Here is a 27,278-nt window from a genome sequence, read left to right as displayed (position 1 = left end):
AGCCAATAAATTTCCTTTATTAAGGCAAGTTGAGTTGGATTTCCTATTGCTTGTAACCAAAATCATCCTAACAAAGAGATCTATGAAATCTCAAGACATTTGGAAAAAGAGGTGAGGTTAATTAATGAATAAATATTTGGGAAGTTTACAGACACCTTAAACTAACATAGGCTCTCCACCAAAGTCTACCTCTTTTCCTATGTTCCCTCATCTTAAAAATGGCTGCATCATTCAGCCAGTTGTCCAAGCTAGAAATAAACATGGAAGTCATGCTAGACTCCTTTTTCTATCTCACCTGCAATTAAACCAGTTGTCATAATTTCTCCCTTCTACATCTTTATTATCTCTGCAGTCTGCCCTCATCTCTCTAACTCATTGTCACCACCCTAGTCCAGTGTTTCTGTGTGCCTCAGAAACTATATCCCAGTGTCTGTATATTCCAGTGTTTGTGTGTCCCAGTATCTGTTAAGTGTTTGCTACTAGTATCTGTGTTTTTCAGTGTCTGTATGTCCCAGTTTCTGAGGACCCAAGTGTTTGTGTGTTCCATTATCTGTGTACAACATATGTATGTGTCAGTATCTGTGTGTCCCAGTGTTTGTATGTCCCAGTGGTTATTTGTATTAGTGTCTGTGCACCTTGTTTCCCAGTGCCCGAGTGTCTCAGTGACTGTATCCCCCGGCGTCTCTGTACCTCCAAGTGTCTATGTTTTTCAGGGGCTTTGTTCCAGTGTCTATATACCCAAGTGTCTGTGTTTCTCAATGTTTATGTATCCCAGTGTATTTGAACCTCACTATCTGTAAGTCCCAATTTCTAACTCTACCCTCACTGTTCACCAGTTGAAATGACTGTGAGTCACAGTGTCTGTATATTTCCTAGTATCTGTAATGTAGGTCACAGCCTCTCTGTATTCTAATGCCTGGGTATCCTATTACCTGTTTATGTCCTAATGACTGTGTGTTCTAGTGTCTGTGTGTGTCTTGGTGTCTGTATACATCCCAATATCTGTGTTCCTCAGTTTCTATATGTCCTAGCATTTGTGTACCCCAGTGACCATTTGCATGTTGCAAGTGTCTCTTAGTTTCAGTGTTTCTGTGGACCTCAGTATCTGTAGCCCCGTGTCTGTATATTTCATTGTTTGCTTGTTCCACTGCTTGTGAGTCAAAGTGTGCCTCAGTGACTGTATGCTATTGTCTATGTTTCCCAGTGTTGGCATATTACTGTATGTTTTTGAGTTTCGTTTTTGTGTGCTTCAGTCTCTGTACCCCAGTCTCCTTGTGTCCCAGTGGTGTGTAAACCAGTGTGTGTATGTGTGTGTGTGTCATAGGTTCTATCTGTCTCTCTGTGTATCCCAGTGTCTGTATGTACCAGTACCTGTGTAGCAATATCTGGTTCCATCATCTCTGTGCACGAGCATCCCTCTGTGTTCTGATGTCTGTTCTAATGTCCATGTGTGTTAAGTGTTTGCATGTGTCAGTGTCTCTGTGGATGTTAGTGGTTGCCTGTTTCTGAATGGCTGTGTGTACCAAGTTTTGGGTTGTGTTCCAGTGCCTGCATATTTCAGTTTCCCAAGGTTTCCGTGTCCCAATGTCTGTGTTCTGGTGTCTGCAGTTTCCGTTGTTTATTGTGATCCAGTATCTGCATGTCCTTGGTCCCCCCATAAGTCTGTGAGTTTCTGTGTCCCATTCTTTAAGCATCCCTGTGCTGTACATCCTATTAATCTATGTGACTCAGTGTCTATATATCCCTGTCTCTGGGTGTCCCTGAGTCTCTGTTTGTATTACCCCGCTTCTATGTCTTTATCTCAGTGTGGCCCTGATCTCTGTGTTTTAGTGCCTGTGCATCTTGTCCTTGAATGTACTTGAGTGTTTGCACATCCTGAACCTCTGCAATCTAGTGTCTTTGTCTCCGTGTCTCAGTGTGCCCATGGATCTCTGTGTCTCAGTGTCTGGGCATCCAATGAGCCTTTGTGTTCAAGTGTTTGTGCATCCCTTTTTGTGCATCGCTGAGTTTTTGATACTTTAAATGTCCTTGAATTTTTGCATGTTTCTGAGTATTTATGTGGCCTTGAGTCATTGTACATTCCTCAATTGGCACATCCCTGAATCTTTACATGTCCCTGTGTATTTGCATGTGATCCAACATCTGTGCATCTGTGTCTGGGTGCCCATGAGCCTCTGTGTTCCAGTGTCTGCGTGTTCTTATGTCTGTATTTCCCCAAGTCTTTGCATATCCCTGAACCTCAGTGATCCAGTTTAAGTGTATCCCGGAGTCTCTGTATTCCTGTGTTTGGGCATCTTTCTCGGAGCCTCTGTATTCCAGCATCTGTGTTCATGAATCTGCATATGCCCTTTGTTGGTGAGTCCCTGACATCTCTGTGACTCAGTACATTTCTGGGACTTTGCTCTTCTCCATGTCTGTGATTTGGTATTTATCCCACTTCTCCATTTAGTTTCCCTAGCTTTTGAAAGTGTCTTTGTATTATTATTTCTTTATGTTGTGTCTTAAGTTGTCTTGTTCTCTGTGTTCTTGTTTCTATGGGTCTGTTGGTCAGTGTGTCTCTCTGCATCTGTTTCTTTTTTTGTCTTGCTCTGTCCCTGGTTTTGTTTTGAACTGACTCACCATCTCTGTCCCCATCCCTCTGTTTGTGTCTGGTGTTTGGATCCATGTCTTCTTATTTTCAAGCCACTGTCTCTGTGTCCCTGGGTCTGATTCACTGTCCCCATCCCTTCATTTTCATTTGTGGCCTTGGTTGTCTGTTTGCGTGTCTATTTCTGGGTGTGCCCAGGTATATCTTGATTCTGTGTCTTTTTGCATCCCTGTCTCTCTGGATAGATATTCTTGTCACTGTGTCTCTGCCCATTTGCTTATGTTCTGTGTGTCTGTTTCTATGTGTCTAGGTTTCTTTGTTCCTGTCTTGATCTTACCAGATGTGTCCCTGTGTTTCTGTTCTTATGTCTAGTTTGTATCCATATGACTGTATTTGTGGATACACATCCCCATTTGTACTTGTTCTAGGACCTTTGTCTCTAAATTCCTGTCCTTGTCACTGTGTCACAATGTCCCCATTATTACCTGGAATTCACTTGCCTGCCCTTATATCTCTGTTACCTGGTCTGATCCTTATCTCTTTGCTGGTTTTTGTCACTGTTCATGTGTGTGCATCCCCATGTCTTTGTCACTGAATTTCTGAATATATAAGTTTGCACTCCTGTCTCACTCTTAGTGTGTTCCTCTGCATGTGACTGTGTCCTTGGGTCTTTGTCACCACATATAGGTCTGTGTAATGTCCGTTTCTACATACTTATAGGTCTCTGGCCCCATGTCTCTGTGTTCTCCTCTCATCTACAACCCATATATGCAAGTCAGCATGACAGTGTGTCTCCGTGTTTCTACTTCTCTATCCTCGGTGTCTTGGACTATGGTCTTGACCAATGTCTCCCTGGTTACCTCTGTGTCCTTGTGTCTTTGTGTCACTGTGTCTTGATCCCTCTGCTCCTGTGTCTGGATCTCTGTGCATATCTATTTCTTAGTTTGTATGTTGTTATGTTTTAATTTCTTCACAATAGTTATTGTGTGCTTATCCCTGGTGATCTTGTTTTTGTCTCTCTGCCTCTTTATCTGTGATAGGGACAGTATCTCAAAATGTACCTCAAAATGAGGTTACTTAGGTATAGCAAGAGAACTCTGGGTTTATGTCCCTGATGCTGTCACTCTGGCTCCTTGTCCTCCTCTTTGTATGCCTCTATTTCCCTATGTTTATTGTCTTGGTTTTGAGATCCTTAAGCCTTGTGTTTCTGAATGTCTCTATCACACTGTTTCCCCATTCACATCTGTGTCCTTGTTGTGATCCTGTGTCTTTGGTTGTGAGTATGTATATGTGTGTGTTTACTGCTGTATCATTGGTTCTCTTTTTGTTCATTCATTCATTTAGCAAATATTTACTAAGCACCTATTATGTGTCAGGCACTGAGGATACATAGATGATTCAGAAAAGGTCCTTGCCCTCAAAGAGCTCACAGTCTAAGTCAGGGATCCAGACAAGTAAACAGATAATTACTCATAGTATGATAAATGTTGTGAGCTTGGATGGGACGGGGTGAGCTATGAGAACACAGACGAGGACTGAATTCTACCTAGGAGTGGGGTCAGGGAAGGCCTTCTAGAGAAGATGACAACCAAGAGTTGAAGGATGTGTAAAATCCACCTACATAAAGCCAAGGAACAGGATCTCATGCAGAAGGAAAAACACAGGCAAAGGCCCAGTGATGGGAGAGAGCATGATTTGTTAGGGGAACTCCAAGAGCCTTAAATACTCCATGGGAGCCAGAGAAGATTGTGAGTAGGGCCAGTGACTCAGTCAGATTTAAGAAAGTCACCTCTAAAGTTGGTATGAAGCATGGATTGAAGAGAGTGGATACTGGAGACAAGAAGAACTGTGAGGAGGCAGGAATCCCTAAGTCTCTATGTCCATATGTACACATGTCTGTGTGTGTTTGTATGTCTTTGTATATGTGTCTTTTAGTGCATGTGTGAGAGCGTTTCTCTGTGTGTATTTTCATGTTCCTAGGTCTTTGTTCCTGGCTCACTCCATACCCTGGCCTCTGGATCTCCTAACTCAGGTTTCCTGGCATTGGGGTTCAGGGGCGATCACAGGACATAGGCAAGGTAGGGGTGTCCCAGCAGCTGTTGTACATGAGAGCGGTTCACCAGCCAACAGGAGGACCAACGGGGCAGCAGCCTTGGTGAGTCCTTTAGTAGCTTCTTGCCTAGAACCACAGGCACATCTGGGCCTTGCTGCCTCCGCAGGCATGGCCCTGTAGTCCCTGCTACCAGTTGGATGTCTGCATGCTGGAACTGCCCTGAGGGAGAAAGATGCAGCACCAGTCAAGGTAGTGGCTTGAGTCTCCATTGAAAACTCTGAGAAGATCTTAAAGCAGGAAATCTAGAAGGAAAAGAGGGAGGGGTGAGGTGCAGCAGTGGTCTGGAGGAAAAAAGAGGCTGGGCATTGTGGGAAATGTGGAGGAGCCAAATGGGACAAGAGTGTATCATGGAAGGAGTGTATCAAGGTTGATGAGATGGCTGCAGAAGGGGAGCAGTCAGACTTGGAGGCAATGACAGGGCAGATTGGAAGGAAGGACAGGAGACGAGTGGGGAGGCCCAGAGGAAGTAAGACTATCTGTCCAACCCACCATCACTGCGCAAACTCTTCGGTATGGGCCTCTGCTCAGGCTCTGCCAATGTATCCTGACATATAGCCTGACTTTCTGCAGTCCCCCTTCACGGAAGTCTCCAAAAGATCTTTGTTATACTCATATCTGACTGTATCTTTCCCCTGCTTATAACTGTTCATGGCTCTCCACTGTCTTCAGGATAAATCCAAATTCCTTGTCTGGGCATTCTGCTCCAACCACTCCAGCTCCAGCTCCTCTAACCTCCACGCCTTTCTTCTACCACTTTTGGCCAGCCTTTCAGATTGTGGGTCTCTCTTCTCCAGGAGATTTTTCTTGAGCTGAGTGAGGTGCCCCACCCTGGGTTCCACCAGTGCCCTGGGCCACTTTATATCAAGTACTGATAGCTCCTGAGATCACTATTGATGTCTGGGTCTATATTCTCCCCAGGCCAGGAGCTCCCCAAGGCAGACCTTGGCTCTGTTCCTTTTTGTGGTTGGGGGGTCTGGGTGCTGGGTACTCACTGGCCTTTCACCCTGGTAGAGTCTCTCTTGGGACTGGTGTTCCCTGGACCCTCTCAGCCTCAGTAGCACTTACCCAGCAGGCCACTGGCCAAGGGGCTAAGGCCCGAGCCATTGACCACATAGAAGCCCAGATGTGGTAGTTGTAGGGTGCTGGGGTGCTTATAGCGGTGCCGGAGGATTAGGAACTCGAGATGGGGTCCAAGGCGGAGGGTGAGGCGGGCTGCAGCAGCCACATGGAGCTCCAGCTGGGACCTCTTCAGCAGGGCAGGCTGGTCCCAGGACAGAAGCAAGGTACCTTCGCCTCGCACAGATATGGAACTGCGAGTGATGTTAATAGTGTAGGCCTGGGGTTTGTCTGTGGTGACTGTGATGATCTGAAAGTAGGTGCGGATCTGGTTCTTGTGGCCTGGCCTCGGTGGTGCCCCAAGCAACTGTCCATGCACATGCAGCCCTGGAGGGAGAAGAGTCAGTGCGTGGAGCATGGTCTTTCAAACAGTCATTTATTTGGTCACCCACAACACAGAGAGAGATGAGGTCTCAGGGCCCAGGGTGCAGATTTGTGGTTAGAGAGCTAGTTCCTGGGGAAAATGCTTCTACCACAACCCATCCAGCTGTTCTTTCCTGGGCAATGTGTGGGCATAAATGTAGGTTGCACATGCTCACCCCAGTGGGGCTGTTTGCATGCATGTGTTTGCATCTGAGTGTGTAAATTTGTGTGTTTGGTTATGTTTACATGGGTATCTCTGGGCCTATCAGTGCATCTGCATATTTGGGGAAGGTGCTATGTTAAAGTGTATATTTTTTGGTTGTGTGTTTATGTGTGTCTCTGGATATGTTGGTGTTATATGTCTTGGTGAATAGTTTATGTTGTGTGTGTCTGGTTGTGTTTTGGTAGATACTGATGTGTATCTGGGTGTGTCGTGGTAAGTATTTGAGTGCATTGGTGTGTTTCATATGTCTAGAGTAGCAGAGTATGTGTGCTTGTATGTGTTGAATTCCTGAGTATTGGGATGAATCTGGGGTATCAGTGTATGTACGTCTGAGTGTGTTGATATTTGTGTCATTGTGTATATCTGGGTATGTATTGTATGTCAATTTGGACCTGGGTACATATTTGTATGTTACTGTGGGGTATGGAGGGTGTCAAAATATGTGTGTCTGAGTGTGTGTTCATGTGAGTTTACTATGTGCCCTGGTATGTGTATATATCTGTGAGTATCTTGGTGTTAGAGTATAGTCATGTGTGTTTTCATGTGTCTGGGTGTTTACTTGTGATTAGTGAGTTGCACTGCTGTGTGTTTGTGAGGATTAGTCCACAAATGTCTGGGGGTATTGACATAAGTATATCTGGCTGTGGTGTTATGTGGAGTGGAGTCCTTGGGGCTCTCACCTGCCTTTTGGTCGTCTATGAGCTGTAGCAGGTCCCCTGGGCGCCCATCCAGTGTGAAGCAGATTCTCTCTTCTGAGTGTGGGATGTGGATCACAAAGTGAGGGTCACCATCCACTGAAAGGCAGGAGATGAAATTCTGAAGTTATGGCCCTAAAAGTAATGGGAGAAGAGGAGAGGGCAAGGGAGAGGAGAGGAATGTAGGAGGCCATGTCCATTTCCCGAGAGAGAGAGCCCAGCCCTGTTTTGGTGCACAAGCTGTCCTATACTCAAACAGCATAGTGATGGTGGCTGGCTTACCTGAGGATGAGAAGGTGAAGATGCTTGGTAACATGCCTGCAAAAGAGAGGGGGACTGTGTTGATAAGGGACTGATCTATCACATTCCCAGGAGCTTTGGGACACCCTGGCCTCTCAGTCACCTCCTCTCAAATATGGGCTAAATTCCTGAGCTCAGCACTGAAATCTTTTCTGGAATCTAGCCCCTGCCTAGCTTTCCAGTCTTCTGTTTATGCTCCAGCTTAACTGAACTAGTCTTACGTATACCCTGCCTTCTGCTAGTGACCCATAGCTTCTGTTTTCCTGCCACCTGGAATGTTTTCTTTTCCTTAGCTACCAAGGGTCAATTTCTAGTTATCTTTCCTGGCCAACTCAAATGCTTTTTCTCCTACTTTCTGCCTGTGGTAGGTAGAAATTCTAAGGTTTTACACACCCTGTAAAATCTCCAGGACTGTGATATGATGAGATATTACTCCCATAACTAAGTTATGGTATGTGGTGCAGTTGACCTTAAAACAGGGAGATTATCCAGGTGGACCTGACCTGATAATATGAGCCCTTTAAATCTGGGTCAGAGAAGTTAGAGAGATTTGAAGTGTGAGAAGGATTTTACATGAAAGAGATTCTTCATAGCTGTCTTTAAAGATGGAGAAGGTCATGTGTCAAAGAATGTAGAGGACCTCTAGGACCTGAAAGTGGCCCAGGTGGCCTCTAGAAGCTGAGAGTGACTTCCAGCCAATAGCCAGCAAGCAGATAAGGATCCTATGCACAGAACGAACTGAATTTTGCGGGCAACCTGAATGCACATGGAAGAGGATGAGTACTTAATCTGACAGACTCCTTTATTTCAATCTTCTGAGACCCTAAGCAGAGAATCCAACTAACTTGTGCCCAGACTTCTAACATATAGAACTGGGAGATAATTAAAGGGTGTTGCTTGAAGCTACTAAGTTTGTGGTAATTTGTTATGCAGCAATGGCAAACTAATACATTGCCTCTCCTCTGGACTCACACATTACCTATGAGAATTCTAATGGAATGGAAATGAAAGCTTAGGGATCTTTGTCAGCGGAGCTCCTTGTTCACCTTTTGCTAGCCCTGCAGACCTTCCCTGAGATTCCATGCTGCCTCCAGCTGCTCCCAGGATCTCTTCAGAATTGCCTTCCCAATGTGGATTTCCTGCCAAGAGCAAAAGAAATAAAAGGAATCATTCACACTCTCAGGGCAAAGATGCCCTGGACCTACCAGAGGGGACACTTTTTTTCTGACCAGGAGTGTCCTCATTGGCTTCCAATTTGACTGGCATATTGCCAAGACTGGAACCTTATACTCTCCACAGCATAGTAGTCTTTCAAGCTCAGTTATGTTTAAAATTCTTCCTCATAGCACTTAATTCATTCAGGGACTGTTTAGGTATCAAGGATATAGTGGTGAGAGAGGTAGTCATGATTTTTGACCTGATGAAGTTCATATTTTAGTCAGGGAGGCAGACATGAATGAAATAATTACCAATGGTGATAAATGCTATAAGAAAAAATAATAGAGTGATTGAGGGAGTTAACAGATACTTGATATAATCTGGGGTAGTGGGATGAATGGAAAAGGCATCTGAGCTGAGATCTAAGTCAGAGCTGGAGTGTGAGTGACAACAGAAAAGATGAGGGTGGTAGGAAGGGGACAGGGCAAGGTGGTCAGAGAGATTGCCAAGCTGGGGGAACAGCTTCAAAAGAGGTACCTGAGTAGAGGTGGGAGTGGGAGCAGGGCCCATTGGAGGAACAGAGAGCAGGCCAGTGGGGCTAGAGTTCACAAAATGAGTGGGAGAAGGTGAGGTCAGAGAGGTATGGGGTAGAGAGAAGGTCATGAAGGGCCTTGTAGGCCATAAATAAGACTTTGGACTTCATTCTAGGTATGAAGGTAAAAACCTTAGGGGGTTAAGCAGGGAAGGGAAATAAAGTAACATCTGTTTTTAAAAGATCTGATTGGCTGGAGTGGAAGAATGCTCAAGTGGTTCTCTAAAGAGAGCAGGGAGACCAGTGAGGAGGTTGGAACAGTGAAACACAATGGTATTCTGTCCTACAATAGTGATAGTTGGGGTGGTGAGAAGTGGATGCACTGGCAAATATATTAGAAGTAACATTGTCAGGAACTGAAGATGGATGGGCTATTGGCAAGGGGGAGTGAGGGAGAGCAGCATGTCAAAGATGTCATGCCCAAATTTGTATCTCTGTGACTTCCTGCACACCCAACTGATTCTAATCCTGCCCTATAAGGTCACCCAGGAAGTATGACTCCTCTCAGGAAAGCAGAATAATGGAGTGGTGAAGCATATTCAGTCTGGGACCAGATGATCTAAGCCCAAATCTCCTACTAGCCATGTGACATGGAGCCAGTTACAGCGCTTCTCTGCTTCAGTTTCCACATGTGTAAAATGAAGATACTAGTAATTTCCTATGAGGGTTAAGTGTGGGGCTAAAGTACAGCAGCACCTGCATGTAGGAAGAGCTCAAAAATGTTGTGTTATTATTTCACAGTCTCTGGGAAATTGAAAGATAACTGTCGTTATCTTCCCTAATTTTTATACCCCTTTTATTAAACAGTGTTGTTCACAGACCACAAAAGAACCAACCAGACATGCCTTGCACAGTGATGTTCCCATTTATAACTCCACATCCCTCTCCTGTTTGGAAAGCACTAGCAGTTCCCTTTTCCAACAAAGCAAAAGTCAAAGCCACAGCTGGGCCAGGTGTTTCTGTTCAGCCTCTTCAGTCTTAAGAGCCCTTCTCTCCCAGGGCCTCTGATTCTGTGCCTGTGTACTGAGGCCCAGAGAAGTTAAGTATCTGGTTCAAAGTTTCAAAGTAAGCAAGCAAGCAAGCAAGCAATGAAGCAGCTGTACTATCATTGGAATCTGCACAAGTGTCACATACTCCCAGTTCCTGCTACTCTCCATTCATACCTCCCTCTCACGTCTTGTCCTCTTGCTCATGGTACTCACCATTTTCATCAGGAGTGAGGAAGGTATAGAAAGCCGGTGGGTTCAAGGACTCCACAAACTTGGACTCCACCATTGATTCAGACAGCAGCTCTAGCTCCTCAGGGACAATGAGCAGGCTGACTGCCTCGGGGAGGGTGCTAGAAGGCAGCAAGACTGGCAGGTTTGGGGGGCTGCCTTCTGGCATAGGCCTGGAGCTGTTGGGTAGACCTATTGTTGAGACTCCTGACACAGACTGTCCCAGAATTTCCTTTGTGCTTTGGGGCACTGACAGCAGGTCATGCCGATGCCAGAGCCTTCCAGGGGGCAGCAGAGAGGGCAGGGTGGGAAGAAAGGGGGTAGGGAGGGGTTCTCCAAGGACAGAGGCAGTCATGTTACTATTGGGACTTGTGGGATTTGAGATTGTGCTTGGGACTGTGCTTAGGCTCCGAGGAGGTGGGGGCCTGGGTCTGGCAGGCCTGAAGGGTAATGGCGTTTTGGGTTTATTGGGGACTGGTATGCTAGCTTTAGAAAATGATAAGCTTGGGGAAGTTTGATGAGGTGAGACACTAGGTTTAAGAGGTGATGGGACTTTATGGGTCTTGGGTAAGAGGATTCCAGGTCTAGGGTGCGACAGGCTGTTTGGGATCTTGGGAACAGGAACCCTTGGTCTGGTGTGTGGTGGGTATTTGGGGATCTGAAGTGTGGCGACTCCAGGCTTGGGCTGTGGCAGATTTTTAGGTGACTGTGATGTGAGTACCCCAGGCTGGGGATGTGATGTGGCATTCAGTTTAGGTTGTGATGGAGTGCCAGGTTTGGAATGCAGTGGAGTGACATGTTTCATAGTGCCAACTTTGGACTGGAGTAGGGAGCCAGAATTCAAAGGTGGGACTTGTGTCTCGGAAATTATAGGTAATAGGGTCCCAGGATTTTGGTGAGATGGGGTGCTGGGCTTCAGAAGCAATAAGGCACCAGAATTTGAAGGCACAAGGGCAGCAGGTTTTGTCCTGAGAGTTGGCTTAGCCATGGTGCCAGAATCGTGTTTTCCTGGAATTTTGGTCCTTGGGTGTGCTGGGGTGGATAGCGTACTAGGGCTCTGACCCAGTGGCTCTAATTCCCTGGAACTGGTCATCTTCTTTGTAGAGGCAGGAGTAGTAGAGGATAAGTAGAACTTTGGGTTTGCGAGCCTTGATTTGGGAGAGACCTTGGGCACCAAGGCAGGCCGGGCTGTGCCTGCCCCTAGGCCATGCCTGCTGGTGGATGAAGGCATGATGGTACTTGGTCCAGCTGTGGTGGAAGTCTGTCTCCTGGCTTTCTCACTGGCTTCCTTGGGCTGCACCATGACCAGTGAAGTCAGAGGTGTGACAAAGTTGTATTCAAGGGACAGATTGAGGACTTTGGCAGCCAACAGGTGTCGAGTGGTGGTGTCACGGGCTAAGAAGCGTGCCTCCAGGAGTTCTCTAATGGTGACATAGGCCCAGAGGCGTCGGATGAAGTGGGCTACATTGGGGGCTGGCTCACCTGGACAACCAAAGGCCTTCTGGCTATTGTTGGTGGCCACCTCACTATGGCGGGCCACGAGAAGCTGGCCTTTGGGGCCACGGGCTGCCAGGTGGATGCCCAGTTCTTGCTCACCTGGCTGCACCAGGCCTGCTACCACCAGCTCTGAGCCACCAAAGTAGTTGGGGAAAAGGGCCCAAGGGGAGGCCCCAACCAAGCCGCCCAGGTAGTCGAGACGCACATCTGCCAGCAGAGGCATGGAGATCTCCTCATAGAGGCCCTGTAGCTGTAGAGCTGCATCAGTGTCTTCGTATATGCGCCGGGCTGCTCCTCGATTCTCCAGGGACAGGCGACGTAGCAGTGGAAAGTCAGCATCATCCCCAAAGGCCAAGCTGAAAAGGGACACCCTGTTGTCCAGTGCCTGACGGACATTGGAGAGGATCACACTGGGAGTCGTCACGCCGGCTGTGGGCTCCCCATCTGTCAGGAAGATGATGAGAGGGATCCTCCCCACACTGGAGCCCCTCCCAGGCTCCTGGTTGCTATGGTTCAGCACTGAAGCAGCTGCCAGCAGAGCTGTGTTGATGTCGGTCCCTAATTGGGGAGCAGACTGTGAGACCATTTTTTTCTAATTACTTCTACCCCCATTTCAGACACACTGGACACCTCACCAACCTCCCAGGCTGTCATATCACCTGATCTTTGCTCACATTTTTTATGCTGTTTATCCTTCCCAAGTCCCCAATCCCACACAGGCTCCCTGAGATCTGTCATTGGGACCCACATGTCCTTAGATTTTCTCACTCTCTAACTCAGACTGTGCTTTGCCTGTTTCTAGGAGGGAATGTCTCCTTCTCTAGTCAGATTGGCAGCTTCTCAAGGATAGCACCCCACACCTCCATGCTACAGGGAAAGAAAGGGCTGAGTTGAGAGGAAGTGATGGTGGTGGGGAGACATTAGTAATTGTCTGAGAAACAATTAATCAAAAGCCAGAATCAGGGCAGCAACTTGCTCAAATGCTTGAAAATAAATATCTAGATTATTGATTTTTTTAAAAAGTCTTAGCAAATTCTTTTACGTGCTTTAAAGAGGAGGAAACTCAGGTCCAAAGGGGGAATGCACCCTAAAATACATGAAGAATCAGCTGTGCTTTTTCCACTAGGAAAAGGAACACAGAGGCACATATTTGTGTAAAATGTAACAGAGATATTCCAGGCATTGTGAGAGGTGAGGTGGATGAGAGAATGAAGAAAGCATTTTAAGAATTTCCCACATCACCACAGCCTGCCCATTTGGGTGGGTAGGTCTAATACTTACAACCATCAGCTTCCAAGTGACCCAGGTAGTCCTTGGCATTGTGTACATTCTGGATGGTGGCCTGGATGGAGCCTCCAGCTTTCCAGACACTAACCGTGTCAGAAAAGGAGATGATGTTGAAGTAGTCGTTGGCCCGCAGGTCACCAAGAATCACATTCATGGCCTTTTTAGTCTGTAGGATATGGATAAAGTGAAAAAGAGATGGACTAAGACTTGAGGTCTTGCTCAAGACTGAAAGGCTCTTTCTATACAAGGTACTAAGGTCTAAGACTCTCTGATTCCAACACTCTGTAAGTGTGGGATTCTCAGGTCAAGATGCTCTATAGGCTCTATGGCCCAAAGCCCAGAACACCACTGTCCAATGGTAGCGTCTAACCACATGGAGCTTTTTAAAATGTAAACGTAACTTATTTAAAAGCAAATAAAAATTTAAAAATTCTGTTTCTTCACTTGCAGTAGCCACATTTCAAGTGGCCAGTGGTTATTGTATTGGAAACCTCAGAATTTTAAAACATTTCCATCATCCAGAAAGTTCTCTTGGACAGTGGTGGTCTGGAAGGTTCAAGCTCTATGCTTTTGGAGAGCTAAGATTCATGTGTTCTATGGTTTCTGGACCCCATGACCCAGGATTCAATGATTCCAGGACTCTAAAATTTAAGACCTTTATGATTCCAGGTCTTTATAACTGTCTTTCAATGACTGTGCATGCTTGGTTCTGTTCCGTGTAATCTGTTCTTCTTTTTAAAAAAATATTTTTATTTATTTCAGAGTGAGGAAGGGAGAGGGAGAGAGAGAGAAACATCAATGAGAGAGAAACATTGATCGGCTGCCTCCTGCACGCCCCCTGCTGGGGATCGAGCACACAATCCAGACTTGTACCCTCACCGGGAATCAAACCTCGATCTTCTGGATCCTAGGTCAATGCTCAACCATTTAGCCACACAAGCAGGGCCATCCAATCTGTTCTACCTCACTCTCTGTTTCTTCCAGGCCGGTCTTTTCACCAGTCCCCAGATAGCCCAAATTCTATTTTGTCTCCACAACTATTCCTCTTGTTGTGTCCTTTAGATAGTAGACCTTCCCTCTTCCCTTTTACTTATTCATAGTTTCACTGTTCCTTCTCTGGGCAGCTCTTCCTTGATTGCCTATTCTGACCCATGCCCTTCACACCCAGACATTCTTTTTCCCAGACTGTTTATTGGCTGTCTTATGCAGAATATTTTCATTCTCCATCCAGATATTGAGCCCTCTGAGAACAGGGCTTAGAATGCTTCTTCCTCCTGGCTCCCTTCTCCATGACAGTACTTAGCATAGGGCAAGGCATACAGGAAGGAGGTTCAGTAAATAAGGTGTGTAGGTTCTAGTATTAGGTACCATTTATAGGATGCTTCTATTTTCCAGGGACTGTGAGAAATACTTTAGGTGCATCAGCTCATTTAATCCTCACAGCAACACAACGAAGAAGATACTAATATTCCCATTTTACAGGTGATGACACTGAGGCTCAGAGGGGTGGAGTGACTTGCTTAAGGTTACATGCTAATCGTTGATGGACCAGGGACTCAATTTCACATTTTGGAGGTGTTAAATCCAGTGATGTTAAGCACAATATTATACCTTCAACCCTTTATGAATTCCAGAAACCACAGGAAGGACACTTGTGGCCCACCTTTTTCTATATCTTAAACTGACAGAAGAAAGCTTGAATGTTCCTAAGTGAATCAGTCTTTCCTGCCATAGAATGAACTCAGGGGATAGGTCACACATCTGGGATAGGGAGCTGAACACCATAATACTGTTTTTATTGAAACAGCTAAGACATAGAGGATGGCTTTTCCTGAGATGCTCTTGTTAGCCAGGGATAGATTATGTTTTTAGAAGTATGTTGTTTAATCTTTTATTATTTTGAGATTTCCTCTATCTTTCTGTTATTTATTTCTAGTTTAATTTCATTTGGCTTGTGAACATACTTTATATGATTTATATTCTTTTAAATTTGTTAAGGTGTGTTTTATGGCCCATGATATAGCCTATTTAGGCAAATGTTCCATGTGAGCTTGAGATGAATGTGTATTGTGCTGTTGTTGGATGAAGTATTGTGTAGATGTCAATTAAATCCAATTGATTGATGGTGTTGTTCAGTTCAACTATGTCCTTACTGATTTTCTGCCTGCTGGATCTGTCCATTTCTGATAGAAGACAGTTGAAGTCTCTAACTATAATAGTGGGTTCATCCATTTCTCTTTGTAATTTCATCAGTTTTTGCCTCGTGTATTTTGACACTTTATTGTTAGGTACATACACATTAAGGATTGCTATGTTTTCTTGGAGAATTGATCCTTTTTATTATATAATGTACCTCTTAATCCCTGATGATATGTTTGCTCTGAAGTCTATTTTGTTTGAAATTAATACAGCTGCTCCAGCTTTGATTAGTGTTAGCATGGAACATCTTTTTTCCATCATATCTATTACTTTTAATCTATCTGTGTCTTTATATTTAAAAATGGGTTTCTTATAGGCAACATATAGTTAAATCTTGTTTTTTATTTGTTTGTTTTTGTTTTGTTTTTAAATCAATGTTGACAATCTTTGTCTTTTAATTGGTGTATTTAGACTATTCATAGTTAAAGTGATTATTAATATAGTTAGATTAATAATTGCCATATTTTAAACTGTTTTCTATTTGCTGCCCTATTATTATTATTATCCACTCTTTTGCTACTTTCTCTGATTTCAATTGTTTTATATGATCCCATTTACTCTTATCTTTTAGCATGTCCATTATGTTTTAATTTTTTTCCTTAGTAGTTAACCTAGAGTCTGCAATATGCCTTTACAACTAATGCAAATCCACTTTCAAATAACACTATAGAGCTTCATGTGTAGTGTAAGTACAGACAGTCCCTGACTTAAGATGGTTCAACTTATGATTTTTCAACTTTATGATGGTGTAAAAGGGATACTCATTCAGTAGAAACTGTACTTTGAATTTTGATTTTTTCTTGGACTAGCAATATGAAGACCAATACTTTCTTGTGATGCTAGGCAGTGGCAGTGAGCCACAGTTCCTAGTCAGCCACACAATCATGAGGGTAAGCAACAGATACTCCACAGTGTACTGTATTACCAATATTTTTGGATGTTGTGTGTTGTGTTTTCACATCCCATCATGTCACAAAACGTCAATCTATGTCACCTGTTTCTGGTGAGAAAAAAAAGAAAAAGGCAATTACTCTTGAGATGAAATTCAAGATAATTGCCCAACTATAGGCTCATGTAAGTACTTTCAGTACATTTAAGGTAGACTATGATGTTTGGTAGGTTAGGTATATTAAATGCATTTTCGACTTATGATATTTTCAACTTATGATGGGTTTATTGGATACATAGCCCCATTATAAGTTGAGGAGCATCTGCACCTTCCAACAGGAGTCCCAATTCTTCCCTGCTGTCCCTTATAACATTGCTGTTATTAATTTCACTTATTATTAAGCTATATTTCCTGAATACATTATTGTTATTATTATTTTGAACAAACTATTTTCTGTTAGATAAATTAATTAAAATGTAAAATATTTTATCTTACTTATTTATTCATCTATTCCTTCTCTAACACTCTTCCTTTCTTTATGTAGATCCAAGTGTCTGAATTATACTATTTTTCTTCTCTCTGAAGAACTTCTTTGAATATTTACCTGTTTGAGGCAGGTCTACTAGTAACAATTCCTTCAATTTTTGTTTGGCTGATAAAGTCTTTATTTCCTTCACATTGGAAGGACAATGATGCTGTACACAAAATTCTAGGCTAGTGGGTTTTTTCTTTTAACACTTTACACATTTCACTCCACATTCTTTTTGCTTGCATGGTTTCTCAAGAGAAGTCTGATGTAATTCTCATCCTTGTTCCTCCATAAGTAAGGTGTTATTTCCTATTAGCTTTTTTTTTTTAAAATATCTTTATTGATTTCAGAGTGAGGAAAGGAGGGGAAGAGAGAGATAGAAACATCAATGATGAGGAAGTCATTGATTGGCTGCCCAGCCCGCAATCTGGGCATGTGCCCTGACCGGGAATCGAACCCCGATCGCCTAGATCCTAGGTCAATGCTCAACCACTGAGCCATGCCCGGCCGGGCTCCTATTAGCTTTTTAAAAAAGATTTTCTTTTTCTTTTTTTTTGGCTGCAAAAACCATTTGTTTATTAGAATTTACATGAGCACTGCACTAAGTCTCCACAATACAGGCTTTCTTAGAACAGAGTTAAGATTTCCTTTTTTGTCTTTGATTTTCTGCAGTTTGAGTAGGATGCGCCTATCTGTGGATTATTTGGATTTCTCGTGCTTAGGGTTCTCTTACTTTCTTGGACCTATGGTTTGGTGGTTGGCATTTATTTTGGAAAATTTACATCTATTATTCCTTCAACCATTCTTCTGTTACTTTCTTTTTTTCTCCTTCTGTTATTTCCATTCCACATATGTTACACTTCTGTAATTGTGCACAATTATTGGATATTCTGAAGGATTTCCCCCCATTTTATTTCTCTTTGCTTTTCAGGTTGGGAAGCTCCTACTGATATATCTTCAAGCTCATTGATTCCATGTTTGGGTTCCTAATGAGCCCATCAAAGGCATTCTGTATTCCTGTTGGAGTAGTTTATATTTCTTGCATTTTCTTTTTACTTTCTTAGGGTATCTATCTTTGTTTACATTGCCCATTTGTTCTTCTACATTGTCCACTTTCTGCATTAGAGCCCTTGGCATATTAGTGAATTACTTAAAATTTTCGCTTCTGATCATTTCAACACGTCTAGTTCTAATGTTGATTTATCTCTTCAGATTGTGTTTTTTCCTTTTAGCATGTCTTGTAAGTTTTTGCTGAAAGTCAGATATGATGTATCAGGTAAAAGGTACTGACATAGGACTATAATGTGAGGTCTTATGTTTATTTGGCGAGAAGTTAAATTGTGTTTGCTGATTGCTACAAGTGCAGGTGTCAGAACCTAAAATTTCTTATGGAGTCCTTGTTTTTATGTCCTCTGTTTGTCTTGTGTATCCCTAGAGATTCTTTCATAAATAGTGTCTAGCCTTCCAGTTCTTTCAGCTGAAACCACTATTGTTATACACAAGACTTGTAGATGGCGGTGGTAACGGGTTGGGGAAGGGAAGCATCGCAGTTTTATCATTAGGTCTCACTCTTTTAGGGCATCTGTGTTGCTGGAATAAGATCTTCACAAGTTCTCCTCAGCTTTCTGCCTCCTTAGGAGAAAAGGCAAGGCTAGAAAGGATTGCAGTTGCATATATCTTATCTTCTACAATGAAGGCTAAAGGGAGACAATTTTCAATATTTAGGGTCCTCAAGTGTGGCTACACTTCGGTAAAACAGAAGTAGGTTAGCCTCAGGTACCATGGGCTTTGTGGTTCAGAACAACTACGTATAAAGGCTATACTGTCCCAGAACACTTGACTCTTATAATTCTAGAGTCCCAGAGTACTGTGGTTATAAATACTGCTTCCAGAACATTAAGGATTCAGGCTTTAAAGTCAAAATCTTTTTGGCCTACCGCTCTGATTCAAGGGTGCTCTGGTAGAAGGGCTACAAGATTAAAGTCTAGCTGGATGCAAGACTCTATGATTTCTAAGCACTATAATGCTAGCACACTGTATTTTTCTGGCTATGAAGTAAAAAATAAAGAAAACCTGAAGCCTTGGAAATGTTCATAGTCTAAAATGACAAAGGTTTCATTTATTTTTTGATTCGGGTGTTATGATACCAGAGTACTCTAGGTCAAAGACTCTACGATTCTGGGACCTTACCAGCCCAGGAGTTTTGTGGTGCGGGGTTTCAACGGTTCAGGCCCCATAGTCCAGTGTTTCAGTGTGCCTCAAATTATGTAGCTCCAGGTCTGCATGGTTCCTGATTACTTAAGGTACCAGGGCCCTAAAGTAGACCCAGGCCTATACGATCCAAGGGTGATGGAATGGTAGGGGCGCCAGCCCCAGGGAACCAATGTTTCAGCAATGTCTACTTGCTAAGACTTAAAAAGAGGAGGTCTGAGAGGTCCCCAGGTGTCTTATTACCTGCTTCATCTTGGTACCAAACATGGAGCCGCTCACGTCAATAACAAACACCACGTTTTTCTCAACAGGTGGAAGGCCTCTGGGGGCAAAGTAATGAATAAAATAGCCGTCGTAAATCTGGACAAAAGAAGTGAAACCACAAGAACTGTGAAAGCTGCTCTAAACCAGTCCCCTCATATTCTCCTACATAACAAACAGCTCTTTTCCTTCCTAGGCCTTATCACTGTTTCTAGTTAAATAGGCATTTGTGCCATTGTTTCTTCAGTGTCCATCTCCCCCACCAGAACTGTATCTCTTCTGTTTAGACTGTCAGTCTAGGACCTGCCCCAGAACTGTGGAGACTGGCTTTCGGCCCAGGGCTCCAAGGAGCAGGATCTCTGTAAAATGTGAGTTCCTGTCCATGAGAGCTGGGCTTGCACAGTCTTGAGGGCCCCTGGGGACATTTTGCCTGGGCTCCAGGAACTGTAACTATTGTTTTAACCTCTCTCTATAAAGTGAGCCTGGGGCCCAGCTCCATTGCTGCCAGGGGCTGGGAGTTTGCAGGGCCTCCCTCTCCTCCTTAAACCTCCTTCCTGCTGTTGCTGGGCAGAGCAGGGAGAGGAGGAGGGAGCAGAGGCTGAGTGAGCTGTTTGTTCAGAGGGGATTGGTTAGACCAGGTGCAGATGCCTAAGGCTGTGGGGGCTGTGATTGGCTGCTACCCCCTCCCCCTACTCCATGTCTCCCTCCACAGAGCCTGGGGGCTGGGACAGCAGAGGGAAGGAGAGGGGGGAGGTGTGGGGGCCCCCAGGACCAGTGTCAGCTCAGCCTAGAAAAGTATGAGCTTGCTGAGGGTCTGAGCTGCCCAGTAGCCTGAAGCTGGCTCTGCCCTCGGATAAACAGCTTGTTCTCCTCACTGCCATTCAGGCTCTCTGATCACAAGGCTGGACACACCATCTCCTCTCTCAGGGGATCTCAGAAGACATGGAGGAGCAGCTTGGTCTTTGCCTCCACCCCAGCCTTTGAGTTCATTCACAAGTGCATGTGCAGGCTCTGCCTCCACTTTTTCCTGGCTCTCCACGGCAGGTCCCAAAGGCCTGGGTCAACCACCCTGCAACTGCCCAAGCCAAGGGCAGAGGCCGGCAGTCCTCCTCTGTTCCTCCCCTCCCTGGGTAAGTGAGAGCTTCTGGGAAAATCCCATACCCACCTCTCCCTGGTCCCAGGCTCACCAGTGGCTCCACACCTCAATCCTATAAGCCAGAGGCATGACCCAGGTCACCAGCCTCTCACACCTCAGCTGTCATGCCCTTCCCCTCTTAGGGAATGTCTCCCTCCCTTCCTCATGAAGAAAATTAAGGACTCCAAGCCAGGTTACTTTGACTGCCAACCCTACCCTTGCTCACACCTCTTCACTCTACTGAAAGGCAAAAGCATTCCACCCCAGACTCCATGGACTCCTAACCTCTAGCACCTCCTCTACCACTCAGGTCCCTGCTCTCCAGCCCAACCCACGTACCCCACAAGGTCTTCTTTAGAATAAAAAACAAATTCTGTGTTTTCCATCCACTCAGACAAACCCCATTGATCCAAATCCCATCCACACTTCAAGCCAGCTTCTCCCCCCTGTAGCATGCCACGGTAATGGTATCGGAACCTGCAAGGGTCTTCTCATCTCCACTTCACTCCTCCGCCCGCCACAGACTGGGTCCCACATCCGCCACACAATGACCCTTTCCTCACTAAAGGCAACAATGACTAGGAGGTTTCCAAACTCAGCAGGTATATTTCAGTTTTCATCCAACTGCACCTGCTTATAAATTTCACAGTTGATTCTTGGTTCTGATTTCTTCAAGAACCTTTTCCCCTGGGATGCTGAGATGGTGAACTCTCCTTATTTTCCTACCAGCTCTCTGGCCCACCTGCTTCAGTCTCTTTCTTGAGCTGCCTTTTCTTCCCCTGTCCTTTAAGCAGTGCTTCCAGTACTTTCCACTCATGGCATGCCTGAAAATGATTATGTTTGTGTAACACAATGGAGGAAAGTGGTGGGAATTTAGAGCTCTGAGCCGCCTGTTGGCAGTTGGTGGGGCTGGACAGCCTGAGGGCTGAGTTCAATAGCTGCTTGCATGGGAATCTCAGCCTTAGCAACTGCCATCCTGGATCTGCTCTTCTGGCTCTACACATTCTCCCTGGGTCATCTGGCCAGCTCTCTTGGTTTCAACTGCCCAATCTCCACTGATGACTTCACATCTCTTTCACCGGTCCAATGTGTTCCACTCTTCCCCCTCTACAACTGCATACCCACTCACGATTGGACCTGTTCCCTTAGATGCCTGAAGATGTCTCCAGTGGATCCTGCCCAAACTATAAGTTCATTTTCTGTCCCCCACCCCATCCTGCCCTTGCGTGCCTTTGTCATTTAAGGCACCGTCGTTCACATGGTCACTCCAGATACAGACCTGAGGGTCACTCCTCAATCCTCCTGTGCCCCTCCTTCCCACATTTGACCAGCCACCAGCTCCTCTGGGTTTCATCTGCTGGGTATCTCAGGTCCACCCCTCCTCTTCATCCCAAACTTACACAGCCCAAATTCAGGACTTCTTTCTCTCATGTTTCCCTGCTCCTATTGTGGCCCCTTCCATCCATACACCTTTGCAGCTCCTGCTCCATCTGGCCTTTCTACACACAAACCTCATAATGTCATTCCCCCTCTTGGTTCCCTGAGCCTCTCAAGACAATGGCATGTTCTTTATCATGCCTGTGCAGCACTCGCAGCCTTCGGTCTCATCTCTTACCATTTCTTGCCCCTGAAATCCATGCTCCAGAAACTCCAACCCACTTGTAGTTCCAGACACACCCCTGGATATTTGCAGGCTCCCTTCTTTGTGTCACGCAGCCTTCAGTTTGCTAGAATGCCTTTGCTCTCTCACAGGCCCCCTCCCAACATGGTACACTTCTTTACATTCTTAGAGACCAGGTCAGTCTTTACTTCCTCCGGGAGCCTTCCCCGACCACCTGGTCTCCTCACGATGGCTTCCATCCTAACTCACGTTGTCACTGAAAGATCACTTCTCATCTCGTGTCAGTATTGACTCTGTGTGTTTCCACCCAGAGACAATCAGCAGGGTCTGAGTATGATTCACCTCAGGTTTCCAGCATCAGCCAGCAGTGGGCATGGCACACATTAGCTTCCCAGGGAGTCCTGACTGACTGAATAAAGGAGTGAATGTGCTGGCCTTTGAGAGTTGGGCATACTTGAGCAGGAAAGAGAGGTGCATTGAGGGGTTCTTGGGGAGGGATGGCAGAGTCAGGACACGCTGGTTGGGAGTAAAGGTCATATAATTGAATGTGTATATCCACCGATTCTACCTGCATATCTACTCCAGGCAATGGTGAAAAGGTAAAGAATGAAGAAGCAGATAGATAAATGCCTTAAGGCAAACACCGAGGAACACTAGGTCAAGGCCCCTGCTGCCACCTACTGGCGGGGTACCCTCAGCTCCTGTTCTGAGAGGGCAAATGACTGTTATTGCCCCTCCAGAGCAGGCTGGCTGTGTCACACCCCTGTGCCTCTGCACAAGCTCTTTCTCCTCTCTCTGCATGGAATTCCCACCACCCTATCTGCCCAGGGGGAGGCAGACTCTATTCATTTTTGCCATGCTAATTTAAGGCTAACACCTTTAGGAAGGCTTTCTTAAAACCCTCTTCAGTGGTATCCGCACATCACCCATTCCAGATTTATACACACACTTCGGACATTTTGGGGTTGTTAAGACTCTATGTATCTGGCCCCTTCAAGACTGGGACATCCCGAGGGAGAGTAGATTCTGTGTCCAACTCTTTTCTGAGTTCTCAGAGTCGGTGGGGACAGGACTGGGCTAGAGGAGCTCTGCTCGGTGGAGATGTGCCCACGTATGAACTGATGAATAAATAAGTGCCCGAGGAGAGGTGTAAGCAAAGCATCATGTTAGCCTGAGGGAGAGAGGGGAATTGTGAGTGGGGTTTGGCCATCAGGGAGCTGGCATTTGAGCAAGGTCTTTAAGGACAAGGATACTGACCAGTGGGGGAAGGAGGGAGTAGATATCCCCTGGACGGCACATAGTACGAGCAAATGCTCCTACGCAGATGAATGGCAGGCTCAGGTGTTTGGGGAGAAGGGAGTGTGGTGTGGTGGGTGTGGCAGCTGGAGGGTCACTGGGTGCTGGGGGCAGCGAGAGGTGTGGCGGGAAAGGCAGGCTGGGACCAGGCATCTGAGGCTGCTGTGCAATGGCTCTCACAGCGCCAGGGGTCTTTGGGTCAGTGCTACCCGTCCTGTGGCGCAGGAGACCTCTGCTTGTTCTTCATGAGTGTGAGAGCTCAGGGTTCAAGAGACCCCTGTTTAGGAAGATGGCTAAGACAAGGCAAAAGGAATTTTTAAAACTTGGAGATAGCAGGAAACTTCAAAGAACATCAGAGGATCAGAGCTGCAGGTAGTGTGAACCCAAGAGTGTGAGAGACCTATTGCAGGTGAATAGCTCGCTTTCCAAAAGGACTGATTAAGGGTGGGCTATGGCTTGATTCAACCCGGAGGGGATCACTGGGAGCTTGATTCAATTTCCATAGTTGCAGGGCCCCAACCCTTTGGGGGAGCACATGTGCCTTCCCGGGTGCGAAGTCACGTGTCACCACACGTGTTCGTGTCCCTGTTCACCAATCCTCACTGATCCCTAGGGAAGACGAAACGAGCAACTTGTGGAGGCCAGACTGTTGCCCAGACCTGTGTGACTCCGGAGCTCATGCTCTTTCCCTTCCCCTGGCCCCCTCACCTGCACGTCGCCAACGATGTCCTCCATGACTACATCGTACTGGACCACGAAGTCGGCCATGATGCCTGAGCTGGAGAAGGCAGACTGGTCTTGCAGTGTCGGGCAGAAGGTGACTCGGACACAGGTCTCTCCCCTCTCAATTCTGGTAGATGGGGGCGAGTCAGCCTCACCTGCATGGGTGGGGAGGGTTGGGGTGGGATGGCATGGAGGGCCCGCTAGCAGGAAGCCAAGCAAGGGGACGTCACAAGGAGCAATATCTGGGGGGAGGAGGGGGAGGAGTAGCCCCTGCACCACCTGCTGCTCCTCTTGGGTACCCACCCTTCCACCTGCCCAAACGCCTCACTCCTTCCTCTGCAAATCCTAAAACCAAGTCCGCCTGCTCTGCCTCTTCCAGCAAGCCCGCCAAGCCTGGCAGACCCGGCCCTCCCTTCAGCTCCCAGGCTCTGGCAGCTTTGCCCTGGCTCACTTGCCGTCCATCCTGAGGCCCAGGGTCATGTCCTCAGGTAGACCAGCAGCCTGCGTCTCCTGCCAGAGAGGCCATGTGTTGTGTGTTGTGTGTTGTGGAGAGAGACAGACACACAGACAGAGCCTAGGTTTCCTCCTATGCCCCTGACTGCTGTGGGAAGTTGCAGTCTATCAGGGTTGTCCTCTGGGGTAGAATTTCATGTATTTTCTTCCCTCTCTGCCTTCTGACTCTCAGAATCACGTGCGTGAATGTGCCTTTTAGCGCCTCATGAAAAAACACACAGATGAATGTCTGGTCCCGGATGTTTGCTGAGCTGGCCATAAGATCGACTCCTCTGGAATTTCTGTCCAAGACAAATGTCCATTTAGACATGTCTCTGTGCCTCTTTTTTTCCAGAAAACGAAAACTTGGGAATTCTGCCACCCACCACCCCCCCTTCTGCTACAGCTGTCAGGAAGTTTAGGGGCAAACTGAGGCCCCATACTCTCTGAGGCGCCCGCTTACATACATTCCCTTGACTTCCTTCCTTTCAGAGGTCTTTGTTCTGTTTTTATCCCCACAGGATTGGCTCTACCCTCTGTTTTAACCTTTAAGGAGCAGGGGGAGGGAGCTGCCATTTTTAGCTTAGGGTGTAAGAGTGCAGGCTCCAAGGACTCAGATGCTGCCTGTGGGGCCCTGGAAAAGTACTCACACTCTCTAAGCCTCAGTCTCCCCATCTGTAGCATGGGAAGGGTAGCTCCTGTTTCACAGACAATGGTTGTGGGGATTGAATGAGACTCTGTAAAGCATTTGCAACCATACTTGGATCTCAGTAGTTGCTCAGTAATTCTAAGGATTGCAGTTATCGACAAATCTTTGTTACTCTGCACCAGTGATTTGCAGGGGGGATTTTCTCACATTCTCGCCATGGTCCTGGGCCCCAGATGGCACCTCCTTGTTGTGCAGAAGGAAAAGTGAAGCAGAGCAGTTGAGTGATTTGCCTGCACCCTCACCTTAGGGGAAGGTCAAAGCTGGGATTTGAGCCCATGCCTGTGTGTCCATCTCTCTTCTCCATGTACCACACTGTCACTCTGGGTTATCAGGGTCAAATTAGGCAGGAACTCCAAGTTAAACAGCTGGGTGAGGGTGGCCACATGACATGGGTGAGTTCTCTGTGCCTGTCCACTCCTCTCTCAGAGCAGGTGGGTGGGCCAGGTCAGTGGTGCTCCGACCTGGCCAGACACCAAGCTCACCTGCAGACTGGTCCAAAACAGGTTCTTGGGCCCCTCCCCTACCCACTGAAGCGGACCCCAGAGGGTGGGGTCCAGGAATCTGTGTTTCTAACATAGTGATTCTGATGTGGCCAGTCTGGCCTTCAAATGCCTCTAGATGAACGTTAAAGCCAGGCTGGCAGCCAGGGCAGCTCTCTGGCCCACAGTGCCTGAGATGATATCCTCAAGGACAGCCTGCAGTTTATGCATCCTCCCACTGCCTGTCCATTCGCAGCGGTGCTCCCAGAGGAAAGCACGATTTGGCTTTCAGAGCCCTCAGCATTGTTAACACATGATTTCATTGAGCCCACCCAGCAACCCCTCCCTTAATCTTTATTTTTTCATGAGGAAAATCACAACTCTGAGAAGTTGTTGGACTTGCTGGTTCTCATAGCTTGCAAGGACCAGACCAAGTTTTAACCCCGAATCTTTGGGTCTTAACATGTTCTCTTCTCATTGCTTGAATGGGGCGGGATCTTGTCAGTGAGCACAGAGCAGAAGTGGTACTAGAAGGAAGCCCAGGGAGAAGGGAAAGATTCCCATTCAGGGAAGGCCAGTCTGATGGCTGACCCATAGATCTGCCCACATACTTGTGTGGGTGTTGGTGCGCAGGCGGCTGGTCCTCAGAGGTGGTACGTGAACATAGCCAATGCCCGTCCTTTCTGATACTGTGACCTCTATACTTAGCTTTGTCACCAATTGGCCAGGCCTCAGGCTCACCACCAGCTGGTACTGGCCCTGGTGCCGCTGCAGCAGTTCCTCATAGGCCAGGGAAAAAGTCACCTCTGTGCCTGCTGCCAGGCTGGTGGAGATGCGGAACTTTTCTGATTCCCGGTCCCTGGGCATGAAAGGGAGGAGGGTGGGAAGGGGATGGGATGTCATGAGGGGGAGGGGAGCTATTAGATGACCTAGTTCTGCCCATCCCCACCCTGGCCTCACAGACCGGACAAGGGTTTTAGTTTTTTACCAAGTCTCTTGCCCACAGCTAGTCATCCATTCATTAATCTGTCTCTCTCCCTCATTCACTCCTAAATATTCTTCCTGAGAAATTCTATCTCAGGAATTCTATCATTAGGATACTCTTTCAGTGAAAATCTGAATCTAGAATAGAACAATAAGGGGCTAATGATTCATTTTAGGAAAAGAGTTTTCAATTCACATAGGATTCTTCTTCCTCTTCAAATAGCCCCTCACACCCACCCCTGTTCCATGCTTTAGACTAAGCTTGTCTCGCTTGATGAAACTCTTTTGGAAACTAGGAGGAAACATTGAAGGAACACAATACATTCCCACCAGCAGAATGGAACTCAGTTAGGAAAGGGGATTTGCTTTAGAAAAGGCACTTGAACATAACCTCACCGGAAGGTGCCAATTCTTAAACAAGCCACATCCTGCTGGCAGGAGGAAAGTGGAAATGGAGAAGTAAACTCCCATTTATTGAGCACCTACTCTATCACAGGCCAGGCTAACTCATATAATCTTCATGTAATGCCATGAAGTAGAGATCACTGTCCCCACTTTAGTGAAGTAGAGACTGAGAGCCAGGGAGAACACGTGTAAGGCCC

The 27,278-nt window shown here is 46.2% G+C and overlaps 1 protein-coding gene across 1 annotated transcript in view; it reads right to left on the bottom strand.

Moving 5' to 3' along the window:
* Positions 1-3,976: 3,976 nt before the first annotated feature.
* The window catches only part of ITIH6 (inter-alpha-trypsin inhibitor heavy chain family member 6), a gene marked incomplete at its 5' end in the record, with an annotated part of 29,796 nt that continues 6,494 nt past the window's right edge, over positions 3,977-27,278 (bottom strand). The window contains 10 exons of the mRNA XM_081125800.1: positions 3,977-4,859; positions 5,766-6,143; positions 7,083-7,196; positions 7,380-7,415; positions 8,444-8,536; positions 10,350-12,419; positions 13,143-13,314; positions 19,220-19,336; positions 23,998-24,167; positions 26,304-26,551. Of these exons, the coding sequence (XP_080981926.1) occupies positions 4,648-4,859; positions 5,766-6,143; positions 7,083-7,196; positions 7,380-7,415; positions 8,444-8,536; positions 10,350-12,419; positions 13,143-13,314; positions 19,220-19,336; positions 23,998-24,167; positions 26,304-26,551 (3,610 nt within the window). The 3' untranslated portion in view covers positions 3,977-4,647. The remainder of the gene's footprint in view (positions 4,860-5,765; positions 6,144-7,082; positions 7,197-7,379; positions 7,416-8,443; positions 8,537-10,349; positions 12,420-13,142; positions 13,315-19,219; positions 19,337-23,997; positions 24,168-26,303; positions 26,552-27,278) is intronic.

This window comes from Miniopterus schreibersii, assembly GCF_964146895.1.
Source record: "Miniopterus schreibersii genome assembly, chromosome: X".
NCBI classification, from domain to species: Eukaryota; Metazoa; Chordata; class Mammalia; order Chiroptera; family Miniopteridae; genus Miniopterus; species Miniopterus schreibersii.
This window is presented reverse-complemented; position numbering and strand designations above follow the sequence as displayed.